Source organism: Eupeodes corollae, chromosome 1 (genome assembly GCF_945859685.1).
Source record: "Eupeodes corollae chromosome 1, idEupCoro1.1, whole genome shotgun sequence".
NCBI lineage: Eukaryota > Metazoa > Arthropoda > Insecta > Diptera > Syrphidae > Eupeodes > Eupeodes corollae.
In genome coordinates, this window is record NC_079147.1 from 224,996,937 (window position 1) to 225,013,034 (window position 16,098).

General features: G+C 33.1%; 1 protein-coding gene across 3 annotated transcripts in view; it reads right to left on the minus strand.

The window, feature by feature from the left end:
* LOC129953763 (GAS2-like protein pickled eggs) overlaps positions 1-16,098 on the minus strand; it is a 261,851-nt gene that overhangs the window by 164,019 nt on the left and 81,734 nt on the right. For all 3 annotated transcript variants that reach the window (XM_056067201.1, XM_056067202.1, XM_056067203.1), the window contains one exon: positions 3,992-4,702. In XM_056067201.1, the coding sequence (XP_055923176.1) occupies positions 3,992-4,165 (174 nt within the window). In that variant the 5' untranslated portion in view covers positions 4,166-4,702. The remainder of the gene's footprint in view (positions 1-3,991; positions 4,703-16,098) is intronic.

Consider the following 16,098-nt stretch of genomic DNA (forward strand, 5'->3'; position numbering starts at 1 on the left):
TTCTTGTGTCCCTTTTGATGCATTTTACAATTAAAATCCAGTGGTATTTTGTTTGTTTTCCATTTTATAAACTTGTTAAAAAATAATAAATAACTTCGGGTTTGTATGGGAAACTAGAGATTTTGAAAACTATAGAAGAGGGATCATGTGAAGCTTGTAAAATGATTGAACTTTATTGAAGGGATAATTAGTTTTGAAATAAGATTCGAAAGAGGAGATACTATAGACCTATCAACTAAATACACACATGCTGGCAATAAACTTTAGGAAGTTGTTGGTGTTTGTTGTCGATTAAAGAGGCGTTGAGGTTCTGGTTGATAAGGAATTAATTTGTTTAGATTTTGTCGGAGTAATTTCTTTGAAGAACATTATTTTCGTTGATTTATCTGTTCAAGCATTAAGAAAGAAAATACTGTGTGACACAAACATTTTTAAAAATTTGTAAAGAATTTGATTTTTTGGGAACTTAAAACGTTTAAAAACTAAGAAATGTTTGTATTGAATATTAAGTGAGCACTGAAGGCATTTTTGGTACTCTAATTATGTCAAATACGGCATTAAGAAAGGAGAGACAGGCAAAGAAATAACGCATTCCACATTCGTGTTGTGCGGCTTAGGAACGAATCTCTGTACTTGTAAGTACGACTGAAGTTAGACTCCACTCGGTAGTGAGCCTATAGGGGGCGGAGGATAGGGTTAAAACACAAACATCTTGCTGCATTTTTTGCAACACATCGGGTATGTGATCGTTCAACAAAACGTGTACCACTTGGGGAACTTCGATACGAAGGGTTGATTTTCCGACATAATATTATTCAATTCCCTATTTAATAATGCGCTATTTGTCTGAATTGTAAGAAATATTTACTATTCAGCGAGTGGAATCGGTGAATTCAACAATGTCTTGAAATTTCGAGGTCTAGAAATTTTAGGGACGGTTTTGAAATATGAACGGATTTCTACATATTTCAGAGAACGTCTTGGGATTTTAGTATAGGCCAATGAAATATTGAGTGAAATAGTGAAAAATCAAAGATGGTCTGTAGACATATTTTAGAGGAGGTCTTGAATTTTCAAGGAAGGTTTTTGAAATTCCCTAAGAATTTTAAGGAAAGCCTGGATATTTCAGAAGAGGTCTTGAAATAGCAAAGGAGGTTTCAAGGAAGGTCTAGATATTCCACGCCATGGAGATTTTGAAAAATTGAGATATCTGTAGATTTTAGGGTAGATCTTGACAAATCAATGGATGTCTGACGAATTCGGTGGAGGTATTGAAATTTCAATGGAGGTCTGGAAATTCCAAGGTATGTCTCTTAATATCAAAAGACGTCTGGAGATTTGGTTTGGTAATATCAAGGAAGGTCTTAGCATAACAAGGGAAGTCTTAAGATATCAAGGGTGGTCGTAAAATATCAGGGGAGCTTTTGCGATTAAAAGTTTAAACACGTAATTAAATTTGAATATGTTTTACTTGGACACTTCTCCAGTATACAGGATGTACGAACTTTCCGATGGGCCAACATTGACTCGGACCCCTAACTCGTTGTAGCCAAGGAACGGCTACGGATATGTCGGTCCAAGCAAGAACAAGCAAGTACTGTGAGAAGTCTTGACGTTAGACGGCTACAATCGCAAGAGACTGCCATGTCCTTTTCCGATCGAGACTCTAGTAACCTCTTAAGATGTCCTATGCTGCCTGCATTAAGCATTGAAAACCAGTTGCCTTGCAGCCATCAGAGATGACGCTTCTGAAGTGCTAGGTTTCACACGGCCACAACAATTCCGCCTACCCGACCTTGACGAAGTGAAGATAGCTACGAGTATATCCAAACTAAAGTAAAACAAAGCTGCTGGAGCTGACGGCGTCGCTGACAAACTATTCAAAGCAGCAGGCGATCACTTGGTAGAGAGCATGCACCAACTCATATGCAAAATATGGTCGGAAGAAAGCATGCCCGATAATTGGAATCTCAGCATAGTTTGCCCGATACATAAAAAAGAAGACCCTCTTATTTGCGCCAACTACAGAGGCATCAGTCTCCTTAACATTGAACATAAGATCCTTTCTACCGTAGTATGTGAACGTCTAAAGCTGCGTACGACAGCATCCATAGAGAAGAGCTCTTCAGAGCAATGATTAGTTTTGGCATTCCTGTCAAACTTATCCGTTTGTGAAGAATGACGATGGAGAATGCACGCTGCTCTATCAAGATCGGAAAAGGTCTCACCGATGCATTTGATGTTAAAAAAGGTTTTAGACAAGGCGATGCACTGTCATGCGACTTCTTCAACATCGTTCTGGAAAGAATTGTGCAAAACTCAACCGTCAACACTAGAGGCACAATCTTCCAAAGGTCCATCCAAACACTCGGATACGCAGATGATATTGACATAATTGGAAGATCAAAGCGTGATGTCAGTGGAGCGTTTTTGAGCATTGCGACGGAAGCGAAGAAGATGGGATTAGTGGTCAATGAGGGCAAGACCAAGTATATGCTATCATCAAAAAAGGAAATTGAAAGACGACGCGACGTCTTGAACAAAACGTCACCATGGACAGCTATAACTTTGAGGTAGTTAGGGTTAGTATACCTAGGCACCGCTATTAAAACAGACAACGACACCAACGCTGAAATCAAGCAAAGAATAACTCTTGCAAATCGCTGCTTCTTTGAACTAAGAAGGCAAGCATCAAAAATCACCATCTATAAGACACTCATCATCCCGGTTCTCATTTATGGCGCTGAGGCCTGGACCCTGTCAAAGAAAGATGAGAGCGTCTTAGGATGCTTTGAGAGAAAAATTCTTCGGGTAATTTTTGGTCCCGTACGACTCTAGGTGGGTGAAAACTTCAACCAACTTGGCGTGCGAAACTGGAGACAGTGCCACCTTAAGTAAGTAAGTAAGTTGTACGTCCAAGTTCAAACCATTGGTTCAATGGAGTTCAAACTTGGAAATTAAGGTTTGTAAGTTGATACGCGTTAGAAGTTTTTTTTTTATTTTTCAAGATCAAAAAGAACCGTACTCGAAAATTTAAGATTTTTCAAAAACGACCAGATGAATTCATATTAAATTTTCTCTGAAGTTGGCTTCTTTCATTACAAAAATATATTTAAGTACTGCTCCAGAAGGGTACCCTCCATAGAACCGCAAATTTTTTTAGGAACTCATGAACCGATTAGTATAATTTTTTTCCTGCACAAGCTTAATGAGATTTGATGATCAAAAATGTCGATATTATTTTTTTCGATTTTTAACAACATATTCTTTTTTTCAAAATTGCATATCTCGAAAACGGGTTAAAACTTGTTGCCGAAAATATAAAATATGTAATACTATATTCTAAGTACAAAAATTGGAAAATTTATTTAGAAAAAAACATTTCTGATGATTTTCAAAGAAAAATTCTGAAAAATTAAATGGCTTTTAAATTTTTTGAAGACAAACTATAATTCTTAATATTAAGTTATAGATACTATTTTAAACAGGCTCTTTGAATACACAAACAGGTTCGAGCGATCAAGTCGTGCACTTTATTTTAAGTAGGCCTAAAGGCCTAAGATTCATACAGTAAAACAAGTTTGTTGCTAACTAAGAGTAAATAGATTCAGTATCTTATTAGCGATTTAAACTCTTTAGATTTTTTGGCGTGTCCGAAATTATCCAATGTTATTTTAACAATCTAGAAACGATTCAGCTATTAAGGTATCAAAAAATTCGTGAGCTTAATAACTGGCCCATCAACAAAGTCTTGGAAAAAAAAATTAGAGTGTACCAGCCGTACAAAATTGCTCAAAATTTTAAGAACTCAGTCTAATATCTGAAGAACATCGCTACACACAATTTAAGCACGGATGTAACAAACGCACAAGCCGCTAGAAAAATATGTTTTAAAAAACTAAATCGAAAAACTATAAAATCTAGTTTTCTACTTGGTAGCTACATAACTGATATTTTTAGATGTTTTATAGAAAAATTGATTTCAACTAACCTTGCATAGTGCCACTCCTGTGTCCAATCTGTCCATAAAGTTTTCAGCATTAATCAACAACTCCGGATACATTGTACTCAGCCATTCAGCTAAATCCTCCTTCATCGCCTCCAGGTATTCCTCGCTGGATTTGAATGGCCTGTACGGCCTTGCCTCAAGTAGAACCGATGTCATTTTGCCGTCAAAACTGGGGTTCTCTTTTGTTTGGTGTCAAAGGCAAAAGCTTTCGCTCTTAGAAAACAAACAAACAAAACACAAAAACACAACCAAGTCAAAAAAAGGCCTCACTCCTGCTTCGTTCCTCTTGAGACTTTTTTCTTCTTTTTTGTTGCAGGAATGTGTTCCTCCAACTTCCTGAAGTCTATATCTAGTATAGTGCCTTAGATATTTCTGTTCTGATTGCTTTTTAGGTTTTTATATTTATTTTAAGGAGCTCATTTCGTCGTTGGATATAATATGCAGTGTCCCCCTTTTTTCGGTGGCTGCAATTATATATGTTTTTGATACACGAGGACTTTAATCTGTCGTCGTCCGTCGTCTTCGGCACAATATTAATAATATCGCGTAATTAAAAATATCGATTTTCTGGGTTAACGTTTGTTTCTTAGATTTTTTCTCGTGTGGAAGTAATTAAGATGATTGAAGACAGAGTCGAATTTTTCCACCCTTCGATTTGGTTAGCTGGTTGAGTGTCATTTAAAATATGATTATCTGTGGAATGAGAAAGAAAAGAGGGGGTATTTTGAGTAAATTCTTTTTCAGTAATTCAGTATTTGTATTCAAAAACAATAATTTTGAACGTAAATAAATTTCTACTTGATGAAATGCAGATGAAAGTGAATGGTTTTCTACAATGGGGTAGGTATCTGTTAACCTTGAAATAAAACTTTTGTATAATTTGAAAATACAATTACATATTCACAATGTCTAGATATGTTTGTATTCAAAATGTGAGATATTTTATGGTTTTTCAAATCACAGCTTTGTTCATTTTGAGTAAAATTAATGATTTTTTTGAGCAGGAAACTCTATTTGGTTTATAAAATGTCCCACTGTTTCTTGGCGTGACTTACCTGTTATTAATAGGAAGGATAAAATGTAAGTATACTTTTGAAAATTCAAAACATTTCTTTTGACACCCGAAAAATGGAATATGACACCAATAATTTGTGGAAAAGTGTTTCCGTCAAAGCGAAGGAAAAGCACGACCAATAATAAAGATGACGCGTGAGTTGTAATACTAATTCGATTTTTTTTTTAAATGCCTTTCATTTTTCGTATGATTGAGCAAAGGTTAAGGGACGAACGATACGATGACGATGACGGACGGACATCGGTCCCTTCTTATTGAATTGAGATCCCTGCACCCAGTTCTTTGAATTTTTTGACTTAAAAGGGGAAGAGACGTCTTGATGGGTTTCACTGCATCGTTCGTTTAGATCTTGAGAACATACATACCTTTAGTATTCTTTAAGTGGAAAAGGTTTCTTTATGGTTGCATGGATCATCGAGCAAGGCAGTCAAGCATTCTTGAATGAATTTACTTATGTGAATGAACAAAGTGGTGAAAAGTTCAAACAACTTGTTTAAAAATAAAAACTGGAGCTTGGAATATATTGATATTGATTTAAATGCATCAAATGGGTTTCTGAGGGACTTTCTTTCATTTCAAAATTTATGAAAGTAATAACAGACACACATTTTTAATTTTAGAACTCGGTGTAAGGGACATTGCAACTCGATTTGTTCAATGTAATTGTTTGATAAACCAAAGACTTAAAACAACAATCAGGAATTATCAGTCTGACAAAAGATATAGGCCGTATTTGTCTACCTTTTACAAAAACAACTTAATCAAAAGTACAGAAATTATGGAATTGGATACTTAATAATAATGGTCCTCGCTTAGGTTAGGAGACTTTTGTTGGACTTTAATTCATTTTCAAAATTCTGTTAAGTTTAAAACTGTCATATTTTTTGTTTGTTAAAAAAGTGGTTTGATATTTTTCATATTTTTTTTTTTAAATGTTAGGATTTCAACATCCAATGTTAACAAAATTTTGCTAAAAACTTAGTCAATTACACTTCAAAAAAAGAGGCTGGGATGCGACCCACATTGATAACTTCCGATCCCGTCTGTCGATTTGTCTTGCTTAAAAGTTTGTAGGTTTTCGTGTTGGGTTAAAAAAAGTTGTTAGTTGAATTATTCTTAAACTTTTTGAATTACCAACAATATTTTTCATGTAAAGAAATAGTTTAGTTTGAAAATCTTTTAGTCGAAATCAAATTGTTACCATTTCTAGTAGCATTTCTTCCATTTTTTATAAATTGGATGAAGGAAATTAATTTGAGAGATATTAAGAACCGAACATTAATTCTTCCCAAATTTGCGTACTATTTTTTATAGATTTTAGAAAAAACGGACTGTTGGGTTTTTATTAAAAAAAAAACCACTGAATATCGAAAACAATTTTTTCTGTAAAATAAAAAAAGCTTGAAGCCAATGTTTTCAATTTTTGAAAAAATATTCGAGTCGAAAATCAATTTTTTCCAACTTTTCTTAATTTTTTTTTTTGGTTTTTAATTTTTTGTACAAAAACTGTCAGTTCGATTTTTTTTTCAAAATTTTACTGAATGTTAACAACAATATTTTTTGAATGATAAAATTAGTTTAAAGCCAATATCTACAATTTTTGAAAAGATATTTAAGTCGACAATCAATTTTTACCAACTTTTATACATTTTTTGTAGGTTTTTTTTTGTAAGAAAACTGTCAATTCGATTTTTCTCAAAATCTGTCCTAATGTTGAAAACAATATTTCTTATAAGAACAAATTAGTTTGAAGCTATTATCTCAAATTTTTGAAAAGATATTTGAGTCGAAAATCATTTTTTACCAACTTTTGTTATTTTTTTTTTTTAAAAACTGTCAATTCGATTCTTTTCAAAATTTTACTAAATGTTGACAACAATATTTTTTGAAAGATAAAAGTAAATTAAAGCCAATATCTCAAAGTTTTGAAAAGATATTTGAGTCGAAAATCAATTTTTACCAACTTTTATAAATATTTTTTAGGTTTTTATTTTTTATAAAAAAACTGGCAATTCGATTTTTCTCAAAATTTTATTGAATATTGACAACAATACTTTTTAAAAAATAAAATTAGTTTAAAGCCAATATCCCAAAGTTTTGAAAAGATATTTGGGTCGAAAAGCAATTTTTACGAACTCTTATTCATTTTTTGTTTAGGTTTTTATTTTTTGTAAGAAAAATTGTCAATTCGATTTTTCTCAAAATTTTTTCAAATGTTGAAAAAATTAGTTGGAAGCCATAATCTTAAGTTTTTGAAAAGATATTTTAGTCGAAATTCAATTTTTACCAACGTTGAGTAATGTTTTTTTTAGGTTTTTATTTTTTATAAAAAAAAAACTGTAAACATAATTTTTCTCAAAGTTTTACCAGATGTTAAAAACGATATTTTTCTTCGCGCAAAATTGTTTTGAAGATAAAATCGTTTTTTATTCGTAAAATTTTTGAGTTGACAAATATTTTTTTTTAGTTTTTTTTTTTAATTTATAAAAAAACGTTAATTGAGATATTTATGGCTAACCAAAATGTTCGCCTTTTTTAAACTCGTGTGTAATAAACACCACAAATGCAATTTTTTTGAGAGCCCTTTTTGTATCTTTCTGCTCTCTTATCTGTGTAACAAAATTTATTTGAAGTCGATATCTATACATGTTCTTGAGCTGTGGACGACGAAAAAACGGCGCGAACTTCTATTTCGACTCTAGGAACCTTGAAACGTCAAGAAATGTCAAAATTTCCAATTTGACTTATCGGACCCATTACAATAACTTTCTATGGGAAGTTAAAAAATGTTTTATCGTCCAAAAATTCGAAACGTCGAGAAACTTTAACAAATATGTTTGGCCTTATTTCAATTTCAGAAAGCTTAATAAGGATATGCTCAAAATGAAATAAGTAAAAGCTTGTTCGCAGTGAGAGCTTCCAGCATTATGGCGTGTAAGCAGTGAAATACATATGTGTAGGTGCGCTGCTCGCCTGACACCTCCGATTGTGTGCATGCAAAGTTTTATTTAAATTCATATTCTTTAAATGCAAATTCTCAGAACAAAACCATTGGGTGTAATGATATTCGTAAATTTGGGCGTCACGACAATGAAAGCTGGTTCGGGTGATTTGACATTTTATTTCGGCTAAGTGATATTTTTTACCGACGTTTATTTTTTCGGGCTTTATGATTTAGATCCAAATTCAAAATTAAAAGTGCTTTTGGGTAAAATGATAACCAACGTTTTTTTTTATTAATTCGGGCTTGTTTTAAACTTTTTGGTTTTTCTGAAAATTCTTACTTTTATCTGTGCCAAATTACACTTGAAAAATGCCCAACATCAGAGCCACATACAACGATCAAAAGTGGGTGGTTTTGCTTTAGTTGCATACGACGTAATAGTTTTCTGAAATGCTGCATAGTACAAGCCGGGTACAACACAGCAATGTTAGCAAAAATGTCTTGAAATCCTTCTATTACAAATTGCATTAGTTTTAATTCATCAATATTGGAACGTGCTGCCAATTCTTGCAATTTTAGGATAAATCCTATTACAGAGAGCTTGGTTGAACGAAAAGTGGTTTTGGGTAATTTATCAATCACTTGCGAAACAGTATACACATGACCAAAAATTGACAAAAAATTATTACGGTATTGAAGATATTTGTTAAAATTATTAACAAGCAGAAATAATTCGGCAGCAGATTCTGTTTTCAACAAACATCGGATTGACTTCAATCGATAAATACCATCACTATTTACCGAATTATAGACTCGTCCCAAATTTGCAGGGCGTTAACGGGTATCATTAGGAAAAGGAATGATGTATGCATTTCATTGTGAATACACTTTGCGAAAGTAAATTTGGGTGTTCCACAATTCTTTATAGTAAATTGGATTTTCGAACATGCAAATGGAACATGTATTTCGGTTTGTTCCATTTTTGAACGCATTCAAATTCCTTTTTTATTTCTGTGAATTGATCTTTGATAGTTTCCTTCTGCTAGGAATCGGAGGGTTGCAGCAAGTTTTGAATTGAAGGAATCGATGGAAGTATTACAAAAGGTTCTATGTCCCTTTAAACCTATAACAAAGCGTCTTTGCATCTAAAATTACTTTATTTAAAATTACTTTATTTATCGGAACAATTCTACATAATTTTCACACACGTACATTGTCTCAGGAAAATCCAATATATTTGTCTCGCAAAATTCGTCTTCTTATTTTTTCTATTGAAATCTTCTTTCTTTTTCACTTAAAATTGCCAATAATATTGCATCCATCTTCAAAACAGCAAAAATTTTACTTCAGAAACAAAATAAAAATGGATGATCCTTCAGTTCTGACAGTTCGAAGCGATTTCGAAGTGTTTGAAATGGATAGAATTGAATAACATGCAATTTCATTTCACGTGAAATTGAAAAGTGATTACAATTCACTTTCGATCGAAATTCGGAACACGGGCAATAATGTTGTACATCTTCGAATTTTTCACTAGACCAAACATTCGAAGTGGATTCAAGTTCTTGTTGAAATTGTTGCAAACGACAACTTTTTCCTCAATCCTAACTTTGCCATCATTATCAGCTTCTTTTTCTGCTTAAGATGCAAGCCGGTTCGTGGCAGTGTTTTTTACAATTTGAGTGTTTTTTTTTAAAACTCTTTTGAATAGTTGAACGATGTTCTTCATTATTTCCGAAATTTACTCAATCTCCATTATGGACGGAATTGTTTTCCTGTTCATTAATTTCATTGATTTTTGGTATTGTACAGATTTCGCAATTGCTTAAATGTAGCTTTTAATAAAAACTCAAATTTTTGCTTCTAAATCCAGATTTGTTTCAACAGTTATCAAAAACACCAACTCCTTTAATAAATCAGCTAACCAAGAATATACCACCAGATAATAATTCTTTTATTAAGATCTGATGTAACTGATTAAATCCTTGTGTGATTCTTATTTTCGTTTGCTAATTTTTATGATTGGTAAATTTTAATAATGCGGAAATTCTTACTTTTGCTTTCATGAATTCTTTAAATGAAAAGTTAACCACCAACTTTTTGCTTAAGGTTTCTGTACACAAAATTACCGAACAGAAAAATACTCTTTAACAGAGATTTAAAAAATAAAAACAAAAATAATTAAAAGCCACCAAACGAGGTAATAAAACTTTTTAAGACAATTTTTTTTTGTTGTTGCTTATTGATTTTAACTCTTTTTTTTTAAACAACTCAAAGTTGGTTGGTGACAATATTGCTTTAGGTTAAGTGCTTATGATTATTGTGATTTTAGAGCTTTTTTGAAGATTGTTTAAGTCAAGGTCAATGTGAATGCTAAAAATGTGTTTCATTTTTTTTGATATTAAATAACGAAGGTAAAAGTATTTACATACGAAATAAAAACAAATATAAATAAGAGTTTTATGATTTGTATTCATTAAACTAACAAAACTAAAGTGTTTTCATTATTCCAATACTTTATTCTTAAACAAAACAGATAAATGCTTATTTGATGATTTTATTGATAATGTTATAAGAAAAGGAAAAAAAGTTTAATTAAGTCTATTTTGTTTCTAGTGTAAATAAAATCGAATTTTTAATGGTATATGTACATTTTGTTGTCACTGGTAAAACGGTCGGCCGGCGCGCGGTCTGAGGCGAAGAAAATCGGTCTTGACATTAACGAGGACAAAACGAAGTATTTGCTGTCGTCAAATGGAGTCGATTCACAAAGTAGACTTGGTCAAAATGTGACAATTGACAGGTACAACTGCAGTTAATTCTGCAACAACGAAGTAGTTGCAGAATTAACAAGCACGAAGTACAAACGTAGAATTACCCTTGCTAATCGCAGTTTCTTTGGACTAAGCAAGCAGTTGAAGAATTAGGCCCTATCGCTTAGTACCAAAGATACAATGTACAAAACCTTAATCATTCCAGTCTTGCTGTATGATGCAGAAGCATGGACCCTCTCCCAGGTAGATGAAGGATCTCTTGGTATATTCGAGAGGAAGGTTCTGTGTACGATCTATGGTCCGGTTTGTGTCAACAGGCAAAACAACGGAGAAGATTTAATCAGGAGCTATACGAGCTGTTCAGAAACTTTCCACTGGTCAAAAAAACTACGTGTTCAACTTGTCGAGCGAATAAACATCGAAGCTCCAGCCCGTAAGGTATTCAACGCCAAGCATGAGGGAACAAGAAGCAGAGGCAGGCCTCATCTCCGGTGGATCGATTAAGTTTAGGCCGACTCACGTCAACTTGGTATTCGAAACTGAAGGCAGCAAGCAAGAAATCGAGTAAGCTGGCGAAAGTTATTTTTTCAGGCCCAAGAGAACAATGCGCTGTACCGCCAACTAAGGTGAAATAAGTATTTTAAGTAATCTGATAAATGTATATGTCTTCTAAGTTTCTGACATTTCAAACAAAAAGATTCGTTTTTTAGATTTAAGTTTGTTTCACTTGTTTTGCAACAACTGTCACTTACTAGACGTGTTCAATAAAAACAGATTGAAAGGGAATAACTATTTTAGTAGTATGAAATGGATAACATTACATTACAGACTACCCAGCACATAAATGTACAGGGTAGCGAACACAGCACCTTGACTGACTAGACTTTGTAAGGTGATAACAACACAAGACATAGATACAAGACAGAAGGACAGAAGAGAAGAAGAACAGACAGAAAGAACACATGACAACAACGCGCGGTTGAGACGGTCTCCCATATGTCTATTAACCAAGCTCACTGATGCTTGATTCCGGTGATCGAAATGAACCGAAGCTTTATCAGTGACTAGGCCGTTGCCAAGAAATGGATTACAATTTGGGAATAGCTAGTAAACCAACAAAATCCTAAAATCATTGTCAATTGATTTCTTTGAGCAAAAGTAATATTTCAGTTTATTTTATTTACCTTCATAACCCTGGGTTATATATTTTTCGGACACATATTGGGCTGTATTTCAGCCATAACTTATTGAATGTTGGTTTGCTCAGGCGCTCAAGAGTTAGAAGTTTTTTTAACCTGCATAAACGCAGTCTTTCTCGAAGCCCCACAAAAAATATCCAGTGTTAAATCGGATGATCGTGGTGGCCAGTGGATATCGCTTCTTGCACTTAAGCCTGAAGAAAATTTTGACGACACAGTCAACTTGTTCCCGTTTTTCAAACAAATCTAAATAAAAAGAACTGAAATGAAAGTGGTTAGTAACTTATGACTTATTTTGAACAAAACCATGTTGACGATATGACTTTACAAAAAATCGCTGTCCAACGCCTGATGTTCAAGCACCCATTCGACGTATCTACTACGTTGTGAATGGCCAGCTGACTTAAGTTGTTGTGTGAGCTGGACTTTACAAGGATGTATATGGATCCGAATGCAAAATATGCTATAATGTTCCGTAAGACAGTCCTAATTCCTGAGAACGACGAGGAATCTTCACACGCCGGTCTTCGGCAACACTTTCACTTATCACAGCATCGATATTTTCATTGGAACGAGCGAACCGATGATGCACAGGCCTTACAATACCTGTAACCAATTAAGTTTCTTCAGATTTCTTCAGAATTTTGCCAATTGCTTGCATAGTTGAAGGATTATGAAAACCATAATCTCCCTTTAAAAGCACAATACGTGGCTGTGGCAGAATCACTATTTTTGAAGTAGGTTTTAACAATTTGTTGGCTTAGGCGATAGTTAAGCAATCCATTCGTAAATGTCATGTAAATATTGGTTTAACAACTTAGTTTGATAGATGTAAAATTAAATGCCAAGCTATTTCACACTTCGATCCCATTTGACATTCACACTATTTATCGAAAGCTGGTTTCTTGGAAGGTAACAAGATTTTCTTGGATTTATTTTGTTTTATTGAATTCGTTAAACAAACTAACCCTAGAACTTAAGACTAATATTACATTTATTCTAAGATTTGTAGATTTACAATGATTTAAGAAATTTGCAAATAAAAAAGGTAAGTTGAAGTATTACAAAAATTTACTTTAAATGCTTTGCTTTTAAAATCATCGCTTACGGAATATACCAAAAAGTTATACTTGTTGTTAATTGAAATCAATTGGTGGAGAGAACTGTTTTTACCATAGTTCGATCTGCTTGATATAGGAAGCATAGGAACTTGTCTTCTAATACTTATACGGCTATAAATAAAGTTTAATTGTTCCAAAATTGATGGTGATATGAGCACAGGTGAATGTACTATCCGTATTTAGAAAGCGATGGAAGATTACTGAGCGTGACCTTATGATTGTACGTCATTGTATTGTCATCAGCGTTAATTAAAACAGATGAGTGTTATATAATAGAAATCATTCCGTTAACGTACAAAAAAACAGTAAAGGTACTAAGTGGCTACTTTGTGGCACGCCAGAGTTGGTATAAAAATATGATGACCGCTCATTCCTAAAAACAACACTATATGATCTATTATATAAGAACGACGAAACCCAACTGACAAATTTATCGTTAAAGCTTTGGAATTTAAGTTTTTAAGTTAATGTTTTATGGCACAATTTACCAAAGGCCTTACTGAAGTCTAAGACGACACAGTCAACTTGTTCCCGTTTTTCAAACAAATCTAAATAAAAAGAACTGAAATGAAAGTGGTTAGTAACTTATGACTTATTTTGAACAAAACCATGTTGACGATATGACTTTACAAATAATGGACTTAAATAACTTAGTCCAACTTAGAATACTACTTGTCTACTGCATCATCCCCGGAAATAGCTATTTGACAATTTGGTGATCTAGAAATATCAGATGTTTATATATTGTACAGAAAAGGACACAAGACTGATCGTTGTCGAACAGCTTGACGTTATTGACGAAAACACTAAAGTTTCGGTTAGACGAAAACCTTTGATTTATTTTTTCTGGAAACATGGGAAACATACCATCTAATGAAGAATCCCATCATTCTAAACTGAGACCAATACCTTCCCTATACCGAGTGGAATAAGACCATTCGATTTGCTAAGAGGTCAATACAAACAAATTGTCCGATAGCTAATAAAAAGTCTGATCGGGTCGGCTTTTCAAGTTTGAAAATTGGTATAACCTAAGCATACTCGTATTTCCAACTATTTGGAAAGTACTGCATTTTAAGGGCAACGCTTATCAAAAACGTAAGAAACTCAAGCCCTGGTCTTGGTAGGTTTTAAATTCTAGTAGTTTGTTGACTATTACTTGGCTCGAGTGTCGAATCATAACTTTACAATTAGTGTTGTATTATTAAAATATTATTATTGTGTTGGGTAATTAACTGAAAAAAATGTAGATTTTCGTAAATCATTTCGTCTTAACTATGTAGACTTTTCTTGAACCATGAAGAGCTTTATAAAAGCGCTGTTTTTGTTTCTGCTCATATATACACAATTCAGAATTAAGTATCTAATACAAAAGTAAAAAACCATGAGTCAAAGAGTAAGCTTGTTTAAATTAAATAAGACCAGAAGAATTATTTGGTGTGTGATATATCTGATAGGTTTAATTGAAGAATTTCTTCCTCTTTTAATTAAGTTGTGGAAGATTTCAATTTAAATGTATAGAATTTTTAACCAGTTTAATTAGATGACTTGGCTAGTTTGTCATCATCAAGAATGCCTGCTGTTTTGAAAAATATGTATGTGAAGTTCGAATTAATTGTATTTTGTTAACAACATTAAAATAATACATATCAGGAAAACTTTTTGATTTTTACACAAATTATCAAAAGTTACTCCAAACGTTAAAATTCTTGACTTACAAAATAATATGTAGAACAGTAATAATTTGATTATCAGTCAGTTTTTTTAATTCTAAGGGAAAATGTTTGAGTCGATATTTGACGTTGTTTCCCTTTGATTAGAAATAAAAATTATAAACTGGTCGATCGGAAATCACACAGAATTTTTCTTAAGAAAAAAAGTGTAATTGTGCATTTATTTTTCTCCAAAAATTTATTTTTCGATTTCCACTCCACTAATTTGCGTTCCAATTTCACAAAATTCCGTCAGCAAAAACTTGTCAGTGGATTTTTGTTCAATGCCAGAAATTTTTAAGAATAGCTAAAAACGTCCTTCCAAAAAGTTCCAATGTTTATTTTAAATAATGAAAACCAATTATAGCTATAACTGGCGTATTCATGGCGCGTTCCTTAAGCTCGAAATAAAATAATTGAGAAGAATGCTGAACAGAAGCATTTGACAGCTGATTGTTTTATTTTTCCATTTTCATGTAAGTTTTAAAACTTATTTCTTGTTTCTATAGAAGCAAATGACGAGGAAATTGACAAATGTCAAATAGTGACAGCTCAATTCTGATTACAAAAATATTGAGGGTGCTCAAAATACTCTTTGTTCAGAGGACGTTCAAAACACTCTATAAGTTCGGAAACTGTTCATTGCTCTTTTCTAAGCTGTAAAACACGCCTATAATGTCACAAAGAACATAATGCTTCAAAATGTCTGTCCCATAGATACTTTATTACGCCGGAATCAAACATTCCCCATAATGGCATGCCATGATGGATAATATCAATTGAACTTCCACATTTGAATAGCAATTAAACTTATCAGTATCACCTTGAAGGTGTAGGAGGTTGTTGGTAGGCAAGTTGTATTACAATAATTTCCTTCTGCAAAATTATGTACACCTGCATATTTATTTATCCAACAAGTCACAATAAAAGCAGCGGCATAAAATATAGATACACAAAAGCATTTAACTATAGTTAGGTGAATATGTAATATTTTGTTGCCGCCAAAGCGATAGCCTGCAGCATAAACTTGCCAACTTCACCCACTATAAACGATTAAGTCATTTACAGTAAATAAATTATCCTCGATCAATTTTTTGTTTATGCAGAATTCAGATAAAACTTATTAATTTATGTACAATGTGCCACTGTTATGTAACACGAGTAGCTCTCTAACACAGAAGAGATCAATTAAAAATCCTCCAACCGAAACGCGCTGCGGCGGGCGCTCAGCTCTCTATCTCCATCTGCAGCAGCAGCACGCAAC